Below are 23812 nucleotides of genomic sequence, written 5' to 3' on the forward strand. Positions count from 1 at the left end.
AAACTAATTAGATCATCATTAAGAGTGATCCATAGACGCCTCCCCCGTTAGTAGACGCATTTTTCCCCCATAATAGACGCTTCTCCCGTTAATAGATGCATTTTTTCCCCCATAATCTCAAAATTGCTCCAATTTAAAAACTAATTAGGTCATCATTAAGAGTGGTCCATAGACGCCTCCCTCGTTAATAGACACGACGTGATCCCAAATTTTGCGTCTACTATAGAGGCATTAATTAAAAAAAAAATGAATTATCTTTTCCTATATTTCAGAGATCCACCAAGGGAGTGAAAGGTTAAGATAGGAGCTCACCGCGCAGACTAATTACCAATTAATTTAGCTATAATTGTATTTGTTACTTTGTTATAACACAACAGGCGTCTTTTTTGATACTTGTAAGCGAATTAAAACGTTCATCAGACCTTACAAAGCAAAACGGGGTCGAAAGAATCACGAGGACTGAGTGTTAATTCATACACAGTCCTTATCTTATTTTCTTCACGCGTACGTAACATCGTGGACGTGAGAGAAAACGTGAATCGTCGTTTATTTAGCCGAAAACTTTGTGTACATCGAAGAGAAGAAACGCGTAGGTATTAAAATTGCGTGACGATCAAAGTAATCATAGAGAAAGATGTAAGAGGGTGAGGAAATAAAAAAAAAATGTAAGACGACGAGTAAACAGGGGATGGATATCGATTCGATTTTACGGTACGATTTGTACGGCTTACCTTTATTAAATTAAGATACCGATGCTGTACGACTCGAGCCTGTTAATCTGAATTCAATACCTAACCGACGTATCGTTTATCCTCGATACTAGATGCTATGTCTGACTTGTGAAGAAATATACATTACATTGTTCTTATGTGTACCATCGACCATCTTTATTATTTCAAAACCCTGAACCTCTCCCACCGTTTACCTTCACGCGATATCGCGTGCTCGATTATCAATGTCTAAAATTAAACTTATAATTTATAAACGAAAGAGTTTCATGAGTTGGGGCTCTCTCCATGGTCCGCCATCTAAAAGTGAACCCTCCTTCCAGGCTTTGACAGAAGGGAAAGTTCAAAAATGATTTGAAAATTTAATCTGAAAAAATCTAGCCCAGAGTAACGAACGCGTTAAAATCAACCCTTCCTCCACCCTCGCTGAAAGAAAGATAGCTGATCAAAAACCACTGTGTTTAATTTTAAACGGTGGAGAAAATAAAGGAAAGAAATTGAACAGTGTCGAATGAAAGTATAGGCGTCATGAAGTTCCAAAATTCCTTTTCCTTCTTTTAGAACTACCCCTTATCGACAAGTTGTTTTTTTTAAGTATCTCCCTATCGCGATGACGTGAATGTTACGCTAACGTTAGATCGGTCACGTTAGCAGGGTGTGCATGCACACGGTTCACATTCACCGGCCTCTGTATCTGTGTTTAAAATCAAAATTCCTTGCCAGGTTAATAAGGGAGGTTCATCAGATAACGCTTGTCCGGCGAGCAACGTGCTTATTTTTAAAATGTTTCCCTTAATTACGGCGAAGATTTGGAAAGATTAAGCCCGCTTCGTTTCAAACTATTTAATCACTATTAATTATTATTCAATCTCTAATCCATCTTCCTTACGTGTCGAACGATAACACGGCTCTCTGTATTCAAATTTTCTTTTCTAATTTTATTTACCTATTAAATCTCTCCTCTCCTATTAAAAGTCTTAACCGATAAGTCTTATCAATGAATTAGAAATCGAGAATTGGAGCGTAACTTCGTCTGTACAATTCAATTCGCGAAACCTTACGTACGGTCGTCTACGGTAAATCGAATTATTTGCAAATCTTTATTACATTTTCCTTCCTCTACATTTGCTTTTGCATCGGGGAACCTATACCAATGGATCTGTCTAGGCATCTTGGAAATGAATAGAAAATTCAAACGTTAATTATCAAAGTTATTCTGATATGTTGTAAATGAAGAAAATTCACGTAGAAGATTCTGGATGAAACTGAAAATTGTATAATCAGCAGCAGACGTTTCTACTTCACTGACCTACTTGGCTGATGCTAGACTACTTAACCCTTTGACGACCGCCTTCGTGTAAAAACACTCGTTCCACGAGTGTCGTCGACATCGCGGAGCTATGCGACTATTTCTGTGTCAATTTTCATTTCATAAGACTGCTGGCAACTCGGCCGATCTTGGTACTCGTGTATGATCGTTCTACGCAGAACCGGATTAAGATTTCTAAGGCCTTGAGGCTATGAAACCTTCGAGAATCTTCTTTAGTTTATAAGCTTGGTTAAAAAATTGAAATTTATTCAAAAAAAAAATTAATTCGATATTTTTTTAATTGGCTTAGGAGGGGACCCTTGGATATGGAAGACTTAGAAGGGGGCCCTTGGATATAGAAGGGTTAGAAGGTGGTTTTTGAATATGAAAGGCTTAGAAAAGGGTGCCTTTAGATATGGAAGGCTGAGAATATGGAAAGCTTAGAAGGGAGCTTAGAAAGTTTGGAAAGTAGGGCCCAGGGCCTTAAACCTCACCATAAACCACCCCTTAATCCGGTGCTGATTTTAGAAAAACTTAGAATTTTCATTCCATAAATAACAATAAAAAAAAGGTCATGATCATTTTCAATTTTCACGGTAAATCAACAACGCGGAAATTCATGTTCCTCTTATATAAATGCTTGAATCATTGCAGCAAAAAAAGGAGATATAATGCTCTTACGTTCTTTCTTTTTCCTCCGTCTCCGAGCGTTCCTCTTATCAAAGAAAACCAGGAAAACTCGACGAAACAGCCTCGACGAATCTGCAAATAATATAATAATTTGTAAAGATGTCTGGGATACATTTTTCTTTAATGAACGTCGTTTTTATTTCACGGGTGTTTGTGACAAAAAACTATGAATATCTCGTTGTACGAAAGCAACAAACGATTTTTGCCCGCCGCGGAATCGGCATCGTCTGACCACTACACCTGAACACAATACTTTGTTCGTCCAACAAAAGTGAAAGGAACATGTTTGTACAACAAGGAATAATATAAACACATTACACGTTCCTTGTTCTCTGCTTTTTGTAATAATAATACAGTGGACCCAAATGTAATGCAATAAATTATACAAAGTGTATCAAAAAATGAGACCAAAATGAAAAGAAAAGTCATAAGACAAGAGTAAAGTCATTATATCAAGTGAAACGTATAAAAAAAAAATTATCTAATTTATACCAAGCTTTACATGAGGGTTCACTGTAATTAATATTCCTCTAAGTCGACGAGAAAAAAAAAAAGAAAGAAATTTTTATTGTGGACGTAGAAACCAATAATTTAACGATACGCTGCTCGAAGACAAAGGTGCGTCTACTAATAATATTTAAATAATTATTTATTGAATATCATAGGTAATATGAATTAGCAAAGATCATACCCACAGCGGTTTTTCGTTTAAATAAAGAACAATAACTGTTCGTAAACACTGATCATATATACCTGCACATGTTCTGTGTGTATCCTCTCCACATAAGCTTCACCCACACATTCTCTCTATCTCTCGTTTCCGTTCTTCAGCTTAAATTTTCTTCAACGAAGTCATTCTCTCCCACTCGTTCCGTCGGCCACATTCTCGCTCTCTCACTCTCAGCATCGGCTTAATTAATTGTCTTAATTAACACTTTTTATACGGTACTTAGAGAGCTGGCGCATTCGTGTACGTACACTCACACGCATTTTGTATCACGCCTATACATTGTGTGTTACAGGATATTGCAAAGTTAAAACGATCAGGAATTACACTATTTAATAGTGAAATATTGAAAGATTATCGTTTAAATAAATTAAGATCTATTTGTGGCCTTGCCATTGCCAATTATAACTTAGTTAATTTTATTTAGAATAGAAGACTGATTGCTCAACTTTGAAACACCCTGTATATACAGGCTGTATCGAGCATCATGTTTCAAACGAAAAAAAGGGCTGATTCCTAGTGTAAAAATAAGTAAAAAATGTAGAATAAAATTTCTTCCTAGAGAGCTTCATATTTTAGAAAATTAATTTTGAAAATTTCATTCTGAAGAACCTAATATTTTTGTTACAGTTACTAATTTTTCGTTTCTATTTCAAAGAATAATTTATAAAATTAAGGATCGCTAATTATACAATTATAAGATAAAGCGTTAATTTATAAATACTTGATGAATATTTAGAATCAATTTTCTCGAAAACGACTGGTGATAAGAAAATAATTCATTCTACGTAATCGACTTGTTTCTCCATCAAGAATCATCTTCCTCTCATTCGTACCATGATTCCCTGATATATCCTGTATAATTTAATATGAACGACAGCTGCAGCTGCGTCTCACGCCCGTCTGCACCTAGAAATTACCATTTATAATTACGTGATTGTATCTAACAAGCAATGAACTTTCCACGATCACCACGAGCCGCTGTCTCGTGGTTTCACTTACGATTAGGAAGTATCCTGAAACCAAAGGGGGTCCTCTACACGGTTCGTTAAGCTGCTAGTTAAATTAAAACGTGCGTACAAATCGTATCGGTGACATTTGTACCCGCAAGAATTCAAGTTTTCATCGACGACGTTACACGTGGTCTCCTTGCGAACCACGAAGAGTGCACTTCTTCGTATATACCTTTGAGAAAATTATATATCATTCTATAAATTAACCCCTAACTGTTCCCACATAATCAAGCATAAATTGCCAATTACATGTATCGATAATCTAAATATCCTATCACCTTTTTGTTCGATCGTTTAAATAATATTTACAAGGGTTAAATATATACAATTTGAAGGATCGTTAAAAGGGAATTTGCACGAGATGTCCACCTTACAGGTGTTCTTTTACAAAGTAACTAAGCTCGTGCAAGGAACGTGTTCATTTTGGTTCCATACACCTCCACTTTAATGAAGGTATCAAATTAGCTATTATATTCTGAACAATTATAATTATAGCATGCATTCAATTGCTTTAACAAAGAGGAGAACGATGATATACAAAGAATGCACTCGGTGATTCTCTTTCGATTCATAAAATAAAAGGGAAAAAAAACCACCCTTTCAGGGATTTCATAGTTGCCATACAGTCCTTATTTCATAGAAATCTTAAATAAATCTCGGTAAGGCAGTGCCAGCTCGGTGGTACATGTACGGTGGAGGAGGCGGTCCGGAGTAGTGCCTCTGATGTGGATGAGGAAGCGAAGACCTATGGGAACCCATGGTACCGCTCGACGGTGAAACATGCTGCAGAAGATGGGACGTACCATCGCCCAGGTCTAACTCTAACTCTTGTTCCTCTATCAATTGCAAAGCCCCGAACGAAGCTGTCGCCATCGCCACATCCGGCATCACGCCTGACAATTGTCCATCGCTACATGAATTATTTTCTTGTTGCTGAAACATGGAGTGACGTTGCGTTTTATTTAAAATTATACGATAAACAAATGGTCTATGGTGAACGAGTATCCAATCGAGTGCTTCCAATTCCTGATGAAATTAAAATAATTGTAGCTGCTGATGTGAAATAAGCCTGTGCATTGATATCTGCACCTACTGCAAACGTATGGTGTGCTCGTGTAATAATTTGCATCGAATCACTGATCAATTCTATCTGATTACAAAGTAGGTCAATAGAATTGAGATTAGTTGACTGAGGGGTGAATCAAGTGTTCTCTCTGCTCTCTGATTTAGAACATTGGTTGAACATGTCAGAAATTAAATTTATAAAGATAGGAAATTATTTGAATTACTCTCAAATGACAGATTAGCGATGGGGTTTTTCAGGGTTCTCCTACCTCAGCGAGAAGCCTACAGCTTTCACCCTCGGTCACTATGGCCGGAAGCTCGTGTCTGTGGGCACAGGACGAGGCTGGCCGGGGGAATGTCATGTTTCTTCCGTAACACAACGGCGGAACTGTCCTCGTGTTCATACCGATCCCTGGTGAATCCATGTCCTCGATATCGGTCAGCCTTTCGTTCTGATCTTTCATACTGTACGCGGCAGTGTTCTGCGAAAATATGCGGATAGATATCTATGGTTAGACATAAGATTCGTGACATAAAAGTGTCGTAAAATTTCACTTATGCCATACCAATTTAAAGCTTAAAATCTAAGGAAAATAATCACATAAAGCTTTCGTTAATATTTTTAATACAAAGTGGCTGGTCGTCGATTAAAACTGACAATGGATCAAAGTGCAATTCATCTATTGTTCAAAAAAACAATTTCGACACATACGAAGTCTAATATAAATTCATGACATAAAAGTGTCGTAAAATCCCACTTATGCCATATCAATTTAAAGCTTAAAATCTAAGGAAAATAATTACATAAAGCTTTCGTTAATATTTTTAATACAAAATGGCTGGTCGTCGATTAAAGTTGACAATGGATCAAACATAAATCTAACATAAATTCATGACATAAAAATGTCGTAAAATCCTACTTATGCCATATCAAATTAAAGCTTAAAATCTAAGGAAAATAATTACATAAAGCTTTCGTTAATATTTTTAATATAAAATGGCTGGTCGTCGATTAAAGTTGACAATGGATCAAACATAAATCCAACATAAATTCATGACATAAAAGTATTGTAAAATCCCACTTATGCCATATCAATTTAAAGCTCAAAGTCTAAGGAAAATAATTACACATATGGGAATAATTATACTATTACTGACACTGTGTTATTAGTACTTTTTTGCAATCTCTTCTCGAATTCTCATTTAACTGTTCTAATACTAGACATTAGCAAATACTTGCACAATCGCAAGTCGTCCCGAAATACTCATCCATTCCCAGAATGGAACACCGTTGTATAACAAGGCGTTCGTTGATTCTAAACAGATACAACGCGCGTCTGTAAACTTTTCTCGCTTATTTTTCAACCTAATTCCTCGTTGCTTTCTCACGTTACGAAACGCTCTATATAATTGAACAAGTAATTAAACGCAATCACTCGGTGAATCACGGTAAACAATAATCTTAAACAGAATTCGAGACACAGTTCCCCAGAAATCCGCTAAATCAACTTTCAACTGCAACAAGAATCTATCGCCTAATTGAAACACGACTTTCACGTCCGTTACTCAAACTCCGACCGCACGATTGCAAGCAAATCGATGAAACTACAACAGCGCGGAGAATTAAGGTCCAAACCCGTTTAGATCAAATGCAAGTTTAATTCCAATAGAAACGCTTAACAAACTTCGCGAGTAGAAGCCTCGAAACAGGGCTGGAATAATAAACGCCTACCTGATTTAATCGTCAAGATCTACTAGTATTTACTAGTATTAACTCTTTGACGATAGTTATAAAATCAATGGCTCTTGTAATTTATATTCAGAAAGATATATAATAAATTCCTGTACTGTAGAATTTATTGATAACCAATATTACAATATAATAATAGACGAAAAGCTCAACCCTCGGATGGCGGACCATGGAGAGAGCCCCAATTTTAATTCATTTCTATTCCTTTAAAAATCATTCTTCTAATAAACCAAATCTTTTCGTTGCAAAAATTATATGTTTAACTTTGAATTAATATTTCTTTACGCGTTTTTATTGAAGAGTTGAATTAAAAATAATTAATTTTTCGACAGGACGCTTTATCACCGTGACAGGTGTCGAAAGGCTTCTCTAGAGCTTCGCTCCGACAGAAATGCCTCTCCTACCGTGAATCTACGTGTAAGTAACTTCCTCTAACGCGTATTATTTCACGCTAATTCGTATCGAAGTTAAAAGATGGGGATAACATGAATGAGCGACGAAAAGAGGGAGAAATAGGGGTCAAAGTCAAACGGTAACGAAGCTCGGCTCAGTTGTCATTGCTTCGCTGTGCCAGCCAGCTGCATTCATCGTCGATCGGCCACGTTCGACTGCTATTTCCGATTATTCGACGCTGCAGCAACAGGTATATCTCGATAACGATTCTAACACCGTCGGCTTTTAATAATAACGCCGCGAAAGTCCAATATCCGTGCCAGAGTTCTCGTGAATTCGCGAATTTCGTGAACTGGGTCGCGTTTGATTGGATACCATTTCGGTGATTCTTCGTAGGTGCCAGAGGAATATTAATGAATTTCCGCTGATCGAAATGGTAGAGAATTTTTGATGAGCTTCGAAATGAAAACTTTAATCATCTCTTCGAAAAGGAAACTTTAAATTGAAGATTCTCGGAAGCTCGAATCTTTTCACGGATACTTCGATGCTTTTTAATTATTCATTTTTTCTTTCAATCTTCCACACTTATGGTCAAAGCTTCGAGAGACTCTACAGATTTTTCTTGCCATTTTTCAACCGAGTTTTCATTCAATTTTATAGTCGACAAAAATTTTTCCACGAATCCCCGATAAAAGATTCTAAACGAATCGAAATAAAATTTTCGAGGGTTTGTTTTTTCAGATGAAACCTCACAAGTGTTCCAGCAAAAATTCTATCGGACGGTTTCAATATTATTCGAAGCTTTCAAAGTTTTATAGATCCTGAAATAAACGCGATCGCGGGCGTGATCTGTGTTAGCCAGTTGTGTGACCGGGATCGTGTAATTGCGAAATTGACCAGCAACAGGAACAGGTGACCGATCGATTGGAAAACTACCGGGCAATAGTATCGAAAAGATTTCCTGCATTTTCGTTGATAACAAAGCGGCATCTCGAGTGAACCTCTGACACCTCGACGCGTCAGCTGTTTAACATGCATAAGTTAATTAACGACGCTGTAATGCTTGCTGTTTACCGAGACACTGCTCCGAGCGATAAAGAGAGGATAATCTTTTGTTGTCTCTTATCCATAGAATCTTGAGAAAAAGTCGTCTAATATTTAAGAAGCAGTAAAACTATATAAAAGAAGATTGAAGGTGTTAGGAATTGTAATTAGAATCTAATTAAAATTTTAATTATTTTAGGGCATCGTAACCTTTTCTATAAATTCAGATACCGAATGTAAAATTTATTAGACAAAAGAAAATGATAAAAATCGAAACGTTTCTTGAATTAAAAAAAAGAGAAGGTACAACGTCCTCAATTCATTAAAACGTTATCGAAAGGAAAAGAAAAACAGCTGACAGGTATCAGAAAAACGACGAGTCAGATTAGACGGTATAATGCGTTCGCGACTCAATTATTCAGTAATAAAATCGTGTATCGATATTGGAACAGGTATAAGGAAAAAGTTCGCGAGTAAAGAGTGAAACGTTTGCTTTTCATGAAAAGTTATTTCCCATGGAAAGCAAGCAACCAGGCGAAATGTCAAGTCGTCTAAAGTAAATAAACTCGATCGTCTGGATTCGTTTAGGACACCGAAATTGAGTTTCGTTTCCACTAGATACAACGTTCCAATATCCAGCGAATCGATGGGCGGAAACGGTTCGAGGGAAAACTTTCAATCCTTCCGCGACCTTTTTCTTTTCCGAATCTTTTTAAATTTATGATCAAAGTTTCGAGATGTTGCTGGAAGAGACGAGCACCGACCGAAGGATTTCGTGTCGAACGAACGATCAAGGAACATCGATCGGGTTAATGAAAATAAAAGGAAATAGATCCTACGTAACGGACTCTTAGGTTCCCGACACTTTCTCTCGATCAAATGTTCTTCGTAATCGGGCAATTGCAACGGAAAGGAAGTCAGTGAGTCAGTTCTTTTTGTTTTTTTTTTACCTTCGAGCAAAGAGTTGCATAGAACGGTGTTGTTTCTTCTATTATTCTTTTAAAGCGCCATTTCGTCACGATCGTTCCTCGGCTATTGTGTTTTTAAAATGTCGACTGTGTCCCTGTGAAAATGACCGTGTGCGGCGCGATGGCGATTGCAATTATTCAGAATACAATTGTCTTAATTTTCAATTTAATCATGCTGACCGATGACTCAAATTGGCAACATTTAACGCGTAAATGCGTTTAATACGGTAGAAATGGAAGTAGGTGGTAGACTAGAAAATGGCGATAGAGGGGAGGCAGAAATTCTCAATTTTATCTTAATTTTGACGATATTAACGCTAGAATTACAGACGTTTGATGCACGCTTATTTTTAAGTTGAAAATAATGTAAAGAATGGAACATAATTCATTCTTTATCTTGACAATAGCCAAAATACATTCCGACAAAAGTACCTTGATAAAATTTATAATTTAAAATAAGAAACTTTTTGACTGGCTTGGTAATTCTAGTGTAAATATTAAAGGCAATTTAAACCAAAAAATAATTTTTGATTATTAAATAATAAAATTTATATCAATTCAAATTTTCACTTCAATTCAATTCACAGACCTATAGGTGGTTCCTTTTGCTATATTGTCATTTTCCCAGGGGATGCCCATGGGGAGGGGCGAAAACCCAGGACCATTACCGGATTTCATTTTTCCTAAGAAAACTTAATTTCATCTTGAATTTAGTCATTTGCTATGAAATTTTATTTTTAATTTGATCGTCCAAATTAAAATAAAGTTGAGAATGTTCAATTCACTTTGGGGTCAATTTTCACACCCTGAAACAAGACTGAAATATTTCATTATTTTTATCCTGAATCGTTCTATAAATCCTCAAAATTTTATTCAAGTGGTATATCTTAGTGCACAAGGATCGAAGGATCTATTTCCACCCGACCTCCCAAAGTACTTATTGTTTTCCTTTTTTCGACATAACCGATAGAGACAAATTACGCGCGATTAGAGTTTTCCGGCCTGTGTGCGACAGTTATCGCATTACGTTAGATTTCTTGATGTGCCTCGCAAACTATAAATAGAGTCCGCTTCTAGCAGCCTTAGAGTGTCGTCCAAACGACGGCTTGTTTAACAGTGTTTTTACAACGCTTCTCGCGACTGCATTTCGCTCCTCGATCCCCGTGGAATCGTGCAAGGAATTCAGGACATACAGTCAGAGAGAATCCTGAGGAAGGCTGACTTTTAATGCGACCTTGATTTTCAAGGTATTTCTGATAAGCAAACCTACTGGTGGAATTAATTATAGACACTTTGAATAAAAATATTCTTTATTTTATATTTGTGCAGAAAACGTATATTTTGCTATGCTAAATTGATACTGTAATATTTATATTGTAATCTATAATGTTTATACTTAATATTTTCACATGGTTTTTTTTGTAAATGTTTGGAAATTTTAATTTAAAAAAATTTTAACTGTGTTGTTATTTTTGTTTTTGCGCCTGACAACACGGTGTGAAATAGCCAATAACAGGACGAAAGGATATCCAACGTAATATTAATTTTTTTCTACCCCTTTGATGTACTAAAATTGTAATTTTTATTATAATCTTTTAGTATGATCTTTTTATATAAGTGACGTCCTAAAATTAGAATACAATGATTAGAATATAAAATATAAATAATTGTGTATTAAATAATTTGAATAAATGTGAAATTTAAGTAAAAGAATTTTAAAGTGTCCAGAATTAATTCCACTAGTGTACGTGTTTCGTTTCAAAAGCTTGTTTTAGTGATAACAAATCATTTGAGAACAGGAAGAGGTACTAAAGAGGGGTGTCGAATCCGCTAATTAAAAACTACTGAAAATATATCATTTTTTCATCTGAAAACTTTTCAAAAAATTATAAAGTTTTACTTGTGTCTTCAAGATTACTACTGGAGGAGTGATTTTGGCTTATGATATTATTGAAACAATGAAAGCATTAGAAATGAATTGAAACTCGCTCGCTCTGGAGTTAACCCCTAATTGTTAAGATAAGGTCTAATTATCTTTTCTTTAACCCTAAATAGTGGAGCTACAAACTTAAAAATATGTACAAAGTTAAATATATTCTATATATTAAAAGAATAATTTTTAAAGAAACAGTGTAAAATTTAGAAAATGAAAATAATATGAAATAGAAAATTACATTAAAATTGAGGCTCTCTCCATGGTCCGCCGTCCAATGGTTAATAGAAATTGACTAAGTTTTGAGGGAATATTTAATTAAAAAATGAATAATCCAATGGTTTTGCAACAGGATTAAATCTCGTTTAAATTAGAAAATGAGGGGATAATAATCATCAGCTCTGGATTTCTCTTTTTTTCCCCCTTCTAATGGCTTGTATAATATCAAACAATGGGTTCTCTTAATGAAAGACAAATTGATCGTTGTTCGTGATAAACGATGAATTGAAATGCCAGTCGGCAAATAAATATTAATGAGGGAAATGTAATCAAACCAATAGGTAGTTGATGTATTTGATTTCGATTATAGCCTGTCACACATAATGTGATAAAAGTCAAGGCTAAAAATCGTATCATATTTTCGCCCGACAATAAACAACATTACAAGGTATATGCAAAGAATGATGATATCGACGAATTCGTACATTTTTTTGCATTATCACGTTCCTTTTGACTCGTCATCAAGATTAAAGATTCCATCTGAAACCGTTTCCTGTCATTAGAAACAATTTTTCCATTTATGTTCGACCGGTATCTGACGAGCGCCATCAAAATTTCTCGCATCCTCTTACGAAACGAGATTCCACCTATTTTTTTTTCTCTTTCAAAATACGTACGAATATTTTTCACTGTTAATCTCTTATAAAGAACCAAGACTTTCCAACAGCTCCGAGACTATCAGTGTAATCAAAACTTTCGAAATCGTAATTTTCATTGCGAGTGATTACGGTGGCTCATCGCCGGTCGCAATTACACGCGTTACGCAAGAAATATTTCACGGTACAATAGAGTCGTCTTGACGGAGATCAAACGTTTCCCTGTAATTTACATATTCGGATGTGCCACGGTCTCCTCCTACTCGCGTGCGAAAACGCCGTTCACAGAATCACCACCGCGGAAGTCGTTCAAGAGATAATATCGCCGTTGTAAATAATTTGTCGCGAGCACGTTGCATTAAAAAACACCGCTCGTGCGACTTCCTACCGCGATTATCTCTCTTTCAGCGATCTTTGTCCAAGAATTCGGTGGAACGAAATGAAAGATGAATATGGAAAGAAAAATTCTTATGCGGAAAGGTTTGAAGTTCCTTTCAGAATCGGGGCACTCTCCATGGTCCGCCATCCGCGGATTGATACTTTCTATTATAAATAAACATAGAAACCAGTAGGTACTTAAAGCAGATATTAATTTATAATTCTAAAATTATAATAGAGATTTCAGGTATCTTTTTAAGATAACTAGATAAGAAATTTGTGATAACGAAGGAGCGTAATAAAAAGTTGCGAAACTTGGGTATTAACGGGTTAATCACTGTGAGTATTTCAGGTAGCAGCTTCTTTCATTAAACAAATGAATTTCCTAAACACAGATACTGATAGACGATGAACGCGGGTTTGTTTTTGCCTCGGTAAACTGTTTAATTAACGGCTTAACAGGTACGCGATAACATCGGATTTGTTTGCCCGCTCCGAATTATGTATGCGCAAATATTGAAGTTGTTAACATTCCTGCGGCTAACGATCAATTTATTAATATCCACCGTAATGAAACTGTTAATAACGCTAAGAAAATTGTTGAACGTTTCGATGATTTTCTATTTGAAACCGATAAAAGATTTGCAATTAAGAATCTATATTATTGCGATTATAAAATCAATAACTCGTTTCACTTCATAGAACTCCTCGATGACATGCGATCGACAGTTGAATAGATAATCAAATGCATCGAACACTATTAAAATCGTCCTCGAGGCGTTGGTTTCTTATCAACTCTGCATCAAAACCTTTCGAACATAACGACGGAAAAATGTTAATTCTTGGGTAATTTACGTTGCAAATAAAAAAAAATGAATTTACAATACGTAGAGATGTAGTAAATTTGTCTAAATTTTAATATTTGAGGGAATGCAAAAATTCCAAATCGCCCCTAATGATATCGTTGTAATAGAATGAAAGTACTCATAGTTTTTCGCGAATATCTCGCAAACTAATCGAGTCCGACACAGAGCTTAGAGGAAAAAAAATTGCTTAAAATGACGAATTTTACAACATATTTAAAAATCATCGAAATCGGAGGGGGAGTAGCTTTTCTACAAGTTCAAAACCTCTCAACCAGGGCCGGCCCTGGGCCTAGGCAGACTAGGCGGCCGCCTAGGGCCCCCATGAGACGATTTTGCGTCTAAGAATGCAAGATGTTTACTTCAATATTAATCGATGTAAATGCAAATCTAAATTAGTTATACAAACTCTAGTGTTAATTTTATAAATTTTATTTGAAGTACTCTTTTATGTCATATATCTGAAGAAACTCTTTTTCGGAACCCCCGAAATTTCAGGGCCGGCCCTGCTCTCAACCTTCATCCAAACGGATGAATATACAAAAGCTTGCCAATATTTCAGGCGTAACGACGAATTACCACAAATCGATGCATTTCCGTTTGTCGTGCGGCAACCTACTTATGTCGTCGGAAATTATAAACGATTCGCTTAAACCAACGCGCCACGAAGCACGTGTTTATTATGGTAATTCGATGATGCAATTTTTTTGAAAATTACTATCACGCAGCCAGCACACGCAGTACAATTTTATCCGACATGATCGGACAACTCGAACTACGATGCAGCCGATTTGCATTCCGGAGACAATGAGCGAGCGTTAATTAGATTCCTTGAAACGATTTCGAGCCAGAGTACGAAACAAGCGAAAACACTAAAATGCAGTACGATGGAGCCTGTAATCGGTGAATTGCAAATGATACGGATGTTAAAAAAAAAACAAGAAAACAAAAAATGAGCACTTACGATAAGTGTTATCGCCGTTGGCCGGCTGGCTTTAAACGTCTGTGAAGGCATTTTACGTTCATATCTTCGATACGTAGCTCTATATCGACAGTTTGCCTCTATATAAACTATATGAATTTAGATCGTTAGCTAAAACGACTTGTGAACAGCGATTCAAGCTCTGGTGCGTAAATATCATCGACGAATAATCTTCCTTAGGGTGAGTTATTGGAAAAGAATTTCGATAGATTTTTCCTATTATTTTAGCTAATTTCATTGCAAAATTTGAAAGAAATGTTGGAAAATATTTTTTTCATATATTAATAGTAGAATTTGAAAATAAACAATAGATAAATTTAATATTTTTATCGCATTAGAAAAAGTCTTAGATTTTGTTATTTCTAAGTATTCACCTAAAGTTAGGTGTATAATTTGTAAATTAAAGTTTCATATATTAAAAAAATAATTTGAAAAAAAATAGTGTACAATTTAGAAAATGATAGTAAATTAAATAAAAATTGGAGCTCTCTCCATGGTCCGCCACCCGAGAGTTAATAAGAATATTCCTAATTAAGTAAGGAAATTCAAGCATCACTCACACATGAATAACTTGATAGTCGCTACGTTAACACGTAGGGAACGACGGTGTCACATAAGAATTGAAATTATGCAATTCCTGAACGCAATTACGTCGCAAATAATGGGCAGAAGATATGACTAATGAAACGTGTAACATTGTTTATAAATAGTTTTCTAACACCGATGATTTTGTGTACACGTGTGATATGGCAAAGATAACCCGAGGATTCCACGAACAACCTCTATTTACAAACACGATTCTAACAGTCTGAGTAAAATTTATTACAAGTTCTAAGAGAAAACAGCAAGTAATTTCATTATCTTTACGTAAGACTGTGACAAGACCGTTTGAAGAAAAAAGAATCATCTCTAAGAGGGGGCCTTTATTTCTTTTATAATTATAATTAAAGAGACAGTTGTTTCACTGTCAAAATATAAAAAGGAAAAATAATTTACAATAACAGCAAAAATATTTTTCCAGGCAAACGATAATGTCACCGTCGATAGAACCATTCCCGGTTGAAAACTTAAACGAGCTTCTGGCTCAGAGTCTGGGCAAGGACATACAAGTGAATCAGATAGAATGGAGGCCGCTAACAGCTCCAGGGGAGAACTTTGGAAGCTTAATGTTGGCCATCAACGTCACTTTGACCCGTCTCAACAAAACGGACACTCTGCATCTAGTTGGCAAACTGCCGCCCACATCCGCCTATCTGTTGGACCTGTTTAACAGTCCTGTAACATTCAAGAAGGAGCTTCGATTCTACAGCGCAATGGCTAAGGAGTTCACGAAACTTCAATTAGAAAGCGGTATCAACGAGAAGGACATAAGCAACCTGGCACCGGAATACTTTGGTGGTAGAATGGGCCTGAAAGATTCTGAAACGTTCGATCAACAGGCAGCTATCATCTTAGAAAATCTCAAGTACAATGGATACGACACAGAGGATAGAATCTATGGACTGGATAAAATCCACACAGAGTTTGCTCTTGAAGGATTGGCCAGGTTGCACGCCCTCACGATAGCCCTGAAGATCAAGAAACCTCAATTGTTTCAGAGAATGGCAGCTGAAGTGTTGACCGATGTGCTGAACGAAACAACCGAGAAGTGTGTGATCGATATGATCAGAAAAGCTCAGGCGGACGTCAACGACATAGCAGAATTAAAGCCATACTTGGACCGTGTGAATAAAACCATAGAGTATGGTATTCAAATGAACAAAGACATGGGGCAACCCGAAGAACCATGGGCCACCTTGGTGCACAATGATTTCTGGGTGAACAACATGATGTTCAGACACGATCAACGCGGTGAATTGATCGACATGAAGATCGTAGACTTCCAATTGTGCGTGTACGATTACGGGGTGAACGACCTGATCTTCTTCCTGATATCCAGCGCGAAGAAGGACATCCTGGATAACAAGCTGAACGACATGATTGATTTCTATTATTCCTGTTTCGTCAGGTTCTTGAAGACACTGAAAGTGGACACAGACAGTTTCGCCAAGCAGAAATTCGACGAGATTGTGAACCGTTGTGCCACCCTCAAGTTTAATCAATGCATGATGATGGCCCAAGTGATCCAGGCCCCTCGAGGATCCACGCCGGAGATCAAGGAGACGAAGGGTGATGATATATTCCTGAATCGAGTCGGTGATGATGTTTACAAACAGAAATTGGCGCACAACGTGCAGATCTTCGATAAGATGGGTTGGTTAGTCAAATAATTATGACGAGTGTAGATATTTTTATACAAGGACGAAAAGTACAAAAAAGATAGAAGACAACTTTAGAAGGAATGATGATTTAGAATGAATTATATATTGAATAGACTTGTTGTTAGTTAAGGATTTACACCAGCTGCTTATTTTAAAAATATTGTAAATCTACATTTTCTTGTACAGAGATATCATTTGTCCTTCGATTCTTTCAAAAATATCGATAAGAACTGATAAATAATGGATTTATCGATTTACAACATTTTTAAAATGAAACAGCTCATATACTCTTAAGGAACCACCAAATGCGTAATATTCATAATGTTCACGCTTCATTGATGAAGCTTTAATAATTAGATAGATTTTTGTAACAAAAGATTATTATACTTGTACTTTGAAATGTTGTACATTGCACAAAACTGTTTTTATGAAATAAAAAGTTTATTTTATTATTGAAAAAAAAATTCATTCTGGTCAATAATTGTTTGAATTCTCTTTGTGGTCACACGAAATAGAGTATCTTGTCTCGTGTTGCTTTGACGGATATCGTGCAACCCGATAATGACAAGTATTTTATATAACACGACATTGAAACGCACTTTAAACTACATTTTCATTCTCGATTAATTAAGTGTACTGTTTCGAGACAATAGTCAATTACCGCGGCTCAGACTTCTAAATAACACGAAAACATTGAACAGTCCATAGTCGTTGCAATACGGAAGCTGTATTTCAACCGCTTTGCATGTTAAACGCTCCATTGATGTAATGGAAAAGTTTTAACAACGTTTAAAGAAAATTTCTAGATAATACCATCAACTGAGCTGATAAAGTAGTAAGTACATATTTACTTACTGCACTCGCTGCTAAATTATTATTATCATATAATAGTACACAAGTACCAGAAGTGCAAAATATTAACGAGTCAGTGGAAAACAGTTTAAAAATAATAAGTGTGGAAACGGCTACCCATTAAAGCGCAGGTTAAAAATATGAAAAAATATGGAATGCACTTACCTCCAGGAGATCAGCCACAGTGTCAGGTAAGTTGAACTCCCTGACAACGCGTAGTCGCACCTGCCTGTTGATTTCATGACGCGACGAGAGTGGTAAACTGATGGCCCTCTGACAACTGGGCGACTGCCTTAATTTCTGTTCTCGTTTCAACATAGCTGCCAAGGTTGCTGAATCTGGAACTTAAATGGAACGCATACCAAACGACCGAATTTTTTGAGAAACCTTCGCGTCACGTTGGAAACGCAATGAAATAACGCAAAGGTCTGAATTAAATTACCTGGAAACGCTGCAGCGAGAACGTCAACACCCGCTGTACCCATTGGTCTTGGTTTCTCGTCAACCATGTACAAGGCATCGGGAATATCCGCCACGTATCGCGGCCTTCGTAATCTTACTAAATCTGCTTCTTGGACCATTTGTTCCTCGACTAAAGACTGCAAACCGAGTAGCGTTTAGAGAACAATGAAACGATGAAAAGTTTCTTCGATACGTACCTTTATTTCTTCGTAATAAGGCATGAATAGGCGCGGCCTGACAAAAAATCCATTTTTCTTTCCACCCCTTATCCAAGCATTCATGCGTAAATTCTCCCTTTCATCCCCTATCATATGACTCGGTGGAGTTGAAACTAATCCCCTTCTAATAGCCTAAATAATTTATAAAAGCTCGATTGAATTCCTCGTACCAAATATTTTGAATAAATTCAAATGATATCGATCCGAGTTTCTGTACCTGTGCCAAGGCTTCGCTATTAGGCGGTAGTATATGATCCATTCTGACAAGCGGTAAAAGTTCGCTAAGTATCTCTCGCAGTTCTATATCACTTAAATCCCTTTTCTTCAGTCCTTTTCTCGTAACCGAATGTACAGTATGACTGAGCAAATTTGGTTCCCGATCCTCCATGCGACGCACCAATTCTTGTTCCCCCCACTTGAGTACCGCCTGCAGTATTTCAAGTTCGCTAGCTTGCAAGAAGTGGCTTTGCAAAACATTCGCTAAATGTGCGTGATCCAGTTGATGAAGAATGGAAGAAGAGGCGACCGGTTGAAATTCCTCCCTCAAATAATGCAACGCTTGTCTGTGTACCCAGGCAGAACCATGAGGTTGACTGCCCCATCTGGAAGAAAATTAATCGCAGGATAATTAAAAAAATAATTAATCGAAATCTATTCGTAGGATCGTTGAAGATTTACTTTAAAACAGCCGGAAGCGATTCCAATGTAAGGTATTCTAAAATAAGATCTTCACAACCCTGTGATAATATATCTAGCTCCAAAAATCGGCCGATTTGGTACAATTCCATTGCTTCCTCTAAGGGACTTGGTCGAACCCGTCCAGTATGTGTAAGGGCTTGAACCTGGGAACAGACGTGTAGGAAATAGTCTATTTAAAAAGAAATAAATTTTTCTTTAATACAGGATCTTCATCGATTAAAGAGGTCCTATTATCGCACACTTTAGACACAGCGAATTAGAAGGAAATGATATAATTACCTCTCCAAGACTACCAGCGCTGTTCCCGCAACCATTACCTCTCATTATTAACGATAAATCAACGGTATCTAAATACACTGCATGTAATAATACTCTGGCGTATCGTTTGGGTATTACACTCTCGTCCAAAACTATTCTAGTAGGTATATGAAGCGCCCTTTCTGTGTGATCTTCCCCCGATCTAGTCCGTCTTTGTATTAAGTTCCTGAAGAACGGGGATCTCGCAGAAAGTATCGCTTTATGACATGGCAGTTCTAACTTTGGCCGGAATCCGTATTCTGAACTTCCACTATCTGGTCTCTGGTAATCACTGTCCGACGTGAACACTAATGCGGCGTCCGCGTAATCACCGGTGTCGAGCAAGTATCTGAGATCGTGTTCCAAGGGGTTCGGCGTGCCGAATTCCTCTCCCAGTCGTCGCAACAGATTCGCCTCCAGAGCAGCATCGTGCGGACAAATATCACCAGTGTAGAGATAGCGCAGTAGAGCCGAAAACATTTGTACTTCGAGATTCGGTGTTCTCAGTTCCAGGCATATCCTAGCACCATACCCTACGATCAAAGACATCCTTTCAGTCTACGCTGTGTCCCAATTCACAGTGACCCACGTATATTTGTTTCTAATAAAATAAATAACAATGTACAAAAAAATATAAGTGAGTCACTGTATACAAACACGTTTGTTTATTTTTTAAAGTGAAACCTGTTTTAAGTTAAGTTTACATTGATGTAGTTATTGCTCTATTATCTGACCTCATTAATACTATTATAATCTGTTACTTTGCCCTGCAAACTACTTCCCTCATTCTAATAATAAAATTTCATATGAAATAAATTTTTGTGATCTTGAAATAAATTATTTCGATATTAGAATAATAATAAGCTATTAAAATTAATTCCAATGTGCCCTATTCCTTAACCATGCCCAATGCAGCTCGACTTGAATGATTCAATGAAAATCGGTCAATCCTACACGGCTAAGATTACTGGCATAAATAAAATCAATTTACTACACCAATGTAAACCCAACTCCAGAGTATACAGAAGACGAAATGTACCCGGACATCCAGCTAGCAAGTCCCTGAAGTATGGACAACGCGCGGACAAAAGAGCCCTATGAACGGGGAAGCACGCTCCTCGGTAGACGAGATCCACGTCGGAACAATGTTTGTAATCGTACAGCTTCGACAAATCTTGTTTGTACGTGGCAGCCGGTGGTCTGGCTAATTCGGCTTGGACATGGAGATCCTTTAACGCGGCCAACGCCTCGTATTCTTCCAAGAGAGCGGTCGCTTCCAAGTGGCTCCAGGTTGAGACCAGATCTCGGATAATCCTACCATGGTCGCAAGCCTTCGAAGAACGACGCCTTCGAATGAATTTCTTCCTCAATGTCGCGAACCCCGTCATTTTCTTCTTCTTTTCCCTGTAAAAATTTCAACATGCTATTCAGCATCGGGTTCGACTTGATCAATTTCATGATCTAAAGATCAAAGACACGTTAAGACTCTGATACGTTTAATGAAAGTATATCATTTAGAGATCTAGGGGATAGAAGAGACGACGAGTACACAAGATAACGTCTGATGGTAAATATTGAAATACCTGATAGCAATGCCATGTTGATCAGGAGGATTACCGGAGGATGAGAGTCTAGCTGCTTGGACCGAATCTCCACCTACATTGGTGATGCTTGACGATGCAGAAGCACCCATTCTATGTATCATGTACGAAGCATCTCCGCGCCGTCTTTTAACGAACCAGCAATCCCTTTTATCGGAATTATCTGCCTCCTTTGGTCGTCTACGTTGCAATACACACGGTGTCAAAATTCGGAATACATTCATTGCTCACCCAGACGACACAGCCTGTAATCATCGTGCATCAATTATATAAAACGAATCCAATTTAATCCATTTGTAAAACGCGTTAAACAACGTTCGAGCATTTTTCAACGATTAAACTGAATTCGATTGTACAATTTCATCGGGATATTATTTTACACAAACAAATATAACGAACGAAAAACTGAACGTCCAAATTGGGGACCAAAAGAGCCAAAACGAACAATCCTCGAGGGGATAATTAAATAACTCGCATGCATTCGATTCTATATTCGCCAGGATGGAAAAAGAAAATTTATTTTGCGAAAACAAACGTTTACCACGAGTATACTTTAACGAGCTATTTTCGCGCCTCTACGTTTCGGGGGTTTAAACACCCTCCGTTTCGCTGAACGGAATTTTTCTGCGCAAAGTGTTTCGCAAACGGCGAAAATGATTTTTACGTAAAAATAAACGAAAGTATACCGATCGCATCTGAAACTTTCACTTTAGCCAACGTACGATATTTACCTAGAAAGTGTACTGCATTGATTCGGAAGCGCCTTTTAAACGGATACGTTTCAATTGTTGAAACTTTTTTCACCCATTTCCAACGATATTATCGAGGCTTGAAAGGAAGAAATTTTATCAATATGATCACATGTTCATTAAATTATTATTAATGATCTTATATGGACTATGTCTGACTGCTCCAACTAATGATTTCTTTACAGAGCTCTTCGATTCTCTGATCTAAGCGGAAGCTATAAATAAGCACTAATTTCTATTTAAGAAAAAGAAAAGTTCTTGCAGACGAGTGTAGCTAAACAAACGCTTTTGCGCGATTCAACAGCAGAAAAATGATAACAGTGATTTATGTCCGACCTGCTCTGAAAGATTTTTTTATCACTGAAAGTCGCAAGCGTAATAGTGGAGCTTTAAGGCACGATGTGTTCAAGGAAAACTGACTATAATAAAGAAATATAAAGGTTGGAGGTTTTATTATAGGAACATTATCAATATACGCTTAAAACAATCTATTAAACGCAGACATCTTCATAGAAATAACAGAAGCGATACTAACAAGCATAATTCTAAGGACAAAAATAATACAGAATAACAAAATTATTTTAAAACAATCATAAATCAAATAATAATCAGCAGATATGAATATACTGTACATATGATGCATAGATATATATATGTATAGTATTCTTCAGATATATTTGCACCAGAGAATGAAACACTTATCATAAGAAGCACAACCAAATTTAATTGCACAACAACACTATTCGCAAAATCCACTAAAAATCACTAATCCTGCAAGGGAAAAGAAATAAAGAGCACAGCATCCAGCAACTCCATTACAAAACAGCTCGAACAACTGACAGCAACACATCAATAGGTCAATAGTAGTCAGCTGAGCTATGATTGCGATCGCGTTACGTGGTTAACACTGCGTGTGACGTATGCCTGGCGAAGTTCAATCACCTTCGCGATTACGCGGGGAAGGAATAGAGAAAAATAAATGAAAACAAACGAGACGTATATCTAATAACGAGCGTGCAGGTACGTGCACGATAAAACCGAGATGCATGATCGACAAGCGAGCCGCGGTTTGATACCGAGGCATCGAGATGATCCAGGATGCGCAATCTGTTTCGTTACCTGGATATCTCGGCTACACGCGTTCCGTCCATTATTTCCATTCTCTCCGGACATCCTTCGATTCAAACTGGCACGAGTAATCATCACAAAGCGCGACGGCCATGTTTATACTCGTCAGCTTTAGTCTGCATGTAAATAAAACTTGGTCACGGCACTATGCGTACGATCCGTAACCCCTTTACCTCCATATCGTCGAAACTTGCGAAAGGAAAAAAAGCTCTACGACAAACAACTGTTCAGCCACGTTAAGTAAATAGAGCCGTGCAAACGACGATGCATAATTACGGTCGCAGCGAACCGTCTGGTCGTAGGAAAACAAACCCCGACGGTGGTAGACATGCTAACTGCCAACGGATCGAAGATAAATGAAACGAAAATAACGGGAAACGTTAAAAATAGCGTGTGAAATAGTTCGTTTGTATTTCGCGAAGCTTTCACAGATAAGAGTATCAATTAAAGGGATATAAACAGCGACAAAATTTTTCTATAACACGACAAGATTTATATGTTATATAGATTTCGGTCTGATCATGCGCGAATACACACAATTCAAGAATTCCTGTAACCAATCTCGTACTAGTTTCGAATGATAAAGAGGTTAGGTTTACTGATCGCTGATAGCAATGAGAAAAATTTCTTCGATGTCGCTGAACAATGACGAGTTCTTTTTTGTTTAAACAAATTGCATGACCAAAACGATTGTTCGGAACTGTTATCCTGCGTTTCTATGGAACTAATAAATTCTTTGCCCTAAAGGTGGAGCCACAATGAAGACGCTCGAGGCGTCATCTGCATACGAGAAATATCGCGTTGGAACTAAATCTGTTTAGAACTTG

The 23812-nt window shown here is 37.1% G+C and overlaps 3 protein-coding genes and 1 long non-coding RNA gene across 9 annotated transcripts in view; 3 read left to right on the forward strand and 1 right to left on the reverse strand.

Moving 5' to 3' along the window:
- Positions 1 to 879, forward strand: part of apolpp (retinoid- and fatty-acid binding glycoprotein apolipophorin) — a 27067-nt gene extending 26188 nt beyond the window's left edge. The window contains exon 26 of the mRNA XM_034332076.2: positions 273 to 879. Within this exon, the coding sequence (XP_034187967.2) occupies positions 273 to 299 (27 nt within the window). The 3' untranslated portion in view covers positions 300 to 879. The remainder of the gene's footprint in view (positions 1 to 272) is intronic.
- Positions 610 to 23792, reverse strand: LOC117607919 (BTB/POZ domain-containing protein 7). 4 transcript variants are annotated; one of them, XM_034332173.2, is made up of 13 exons: positions 23523 to 23782; positions 22977 to 23101; positions 21840 to 21936; positions 21091 to 21353; positions 20547 to 20911; positions 19490 to 20040; positions 19190 to 19353; positions 18729 to 19113; positions 18491 to 18643; positions 18274 to 18430; positions 17997 to 18175; positions 5802 to 6014; positions 610 to 5400 (listed from the first exon to the last, which is right to left on the reverse strand). In XM_034332173.2, exons 4-13 carry the CDS (start codon positions 21330 to 21332, stop codon positions 5113 to 5115), a joined length of 2697 nt encoding a protein of 898 aa, XP_034188064.1. In that variant the 5' UTR covers positions 21333 to 21353; positions 21840 to 21936; positions 22977 to 23101; positions 23523 to 23782; the 3' UTR covers positions 610 to 5112. The 4 variants fall into 4 exon arrangements, with proteins under 4 accessions (XP_034188064.1, XP_034188066.1, XP_076544381.1 ...); XM_034332175.2 differs by having other exon boundaries at positions 17997 to 18169; positions 22977 to 23792; XM_076688266.1 differs by lacking the exon at positions 21840 to 21936 and having other exon boundaries at positions 23523 to 23781.
- On the forward strand, positions 7795 to 17423 carry LOC117607922 (uncharacterized). 3 transcript variants are annotated; one of them, XM_034332184.2, is made up of 2 exons: positions 7795 to 7925; positions 15740 to 17423. In XM_034332184.2, the coding sequence occupies exon 2, from the start codon at positions 15750 to 15752 to the stop codon at positions 16986 to 16988; it is 1239 nt and encodes a 412-aa protein (XP_034188075.2). In that variant the 5' UTR covers positions 7795 to 7925; positions 15740 to 15749; the 3' UTR covers positions 16989 to 17423. The 3 variants fall into 3 exon arrangements, with proteins under 3 accessions (XP_034188075.2, XP_034188076.2, XP_034188074.2); XM_034332185.2 differs by lacking the exon at positions 7795 to 7925 and adding an exon at positions 10227 to 10934; XM_034332183.2 differs by lacking the exon at positions 7795 to 7925 and adding an exon at positions 14375 to 14899.
- Positions 17499 to 19962, forward strand: LOC143305302 (uncharacterized). Its single transcript, XR_013062167.1, has 2 exons — positions 17499 to 18022; positions 18152 to 19962. It is a non-coding gene; the product is annotated as an uncharacterized LOC143305302 (long non-coding RNA).
- Positions 23793 to 23812: the final 20 nt, after the last annotated feature.

Source organism: Osmia lignaria, chromosome 5 (assembly GCF_051020975.1).
Source record: "Osmia lignaria lignaria isolate PbOS001 chromosome 5, iyOsmLign1, whole genome shotgun sequence".
Classification (NCBI taxonomy): Eukaryota; Metazoa; Arthropoda; class Insecta; order Hymenoptera; family Megachilidae; genus Osmia; species Osmia lignaria.

Bases quoted from the DNA above. Each gene is read 5' to 3' on its own strand.
- LOC117607919 (XM_034332173.2), bottom strand. From the start codon at position 21,332: ATGAATGTATTCCGAATTTTGACACCGTGTGTATTGCAACGTAGACGA. The intron at 20,041-20,546 runs GTACATTTCGTC...CTTTGATCGTAG, and splicing joins CTTGCTAGCTGGATGTCCGG to GGTATGGTGCTAGGATATGC. The intron at 18,176-18,273 runs GTAATTTAATTC...GTTCCATTTAAG, and splicing joins TCTCGCTGCAGCGTTTCCAG to TTCCAGATTCAGCAACCTTG.
- LOC117607922 (XM_034332184.2), top strand. From the start codon at position 15,750: ATGTCACCGTCGATAGAACCATTCCCGGTTGAAAACTTAAACGAGCTT.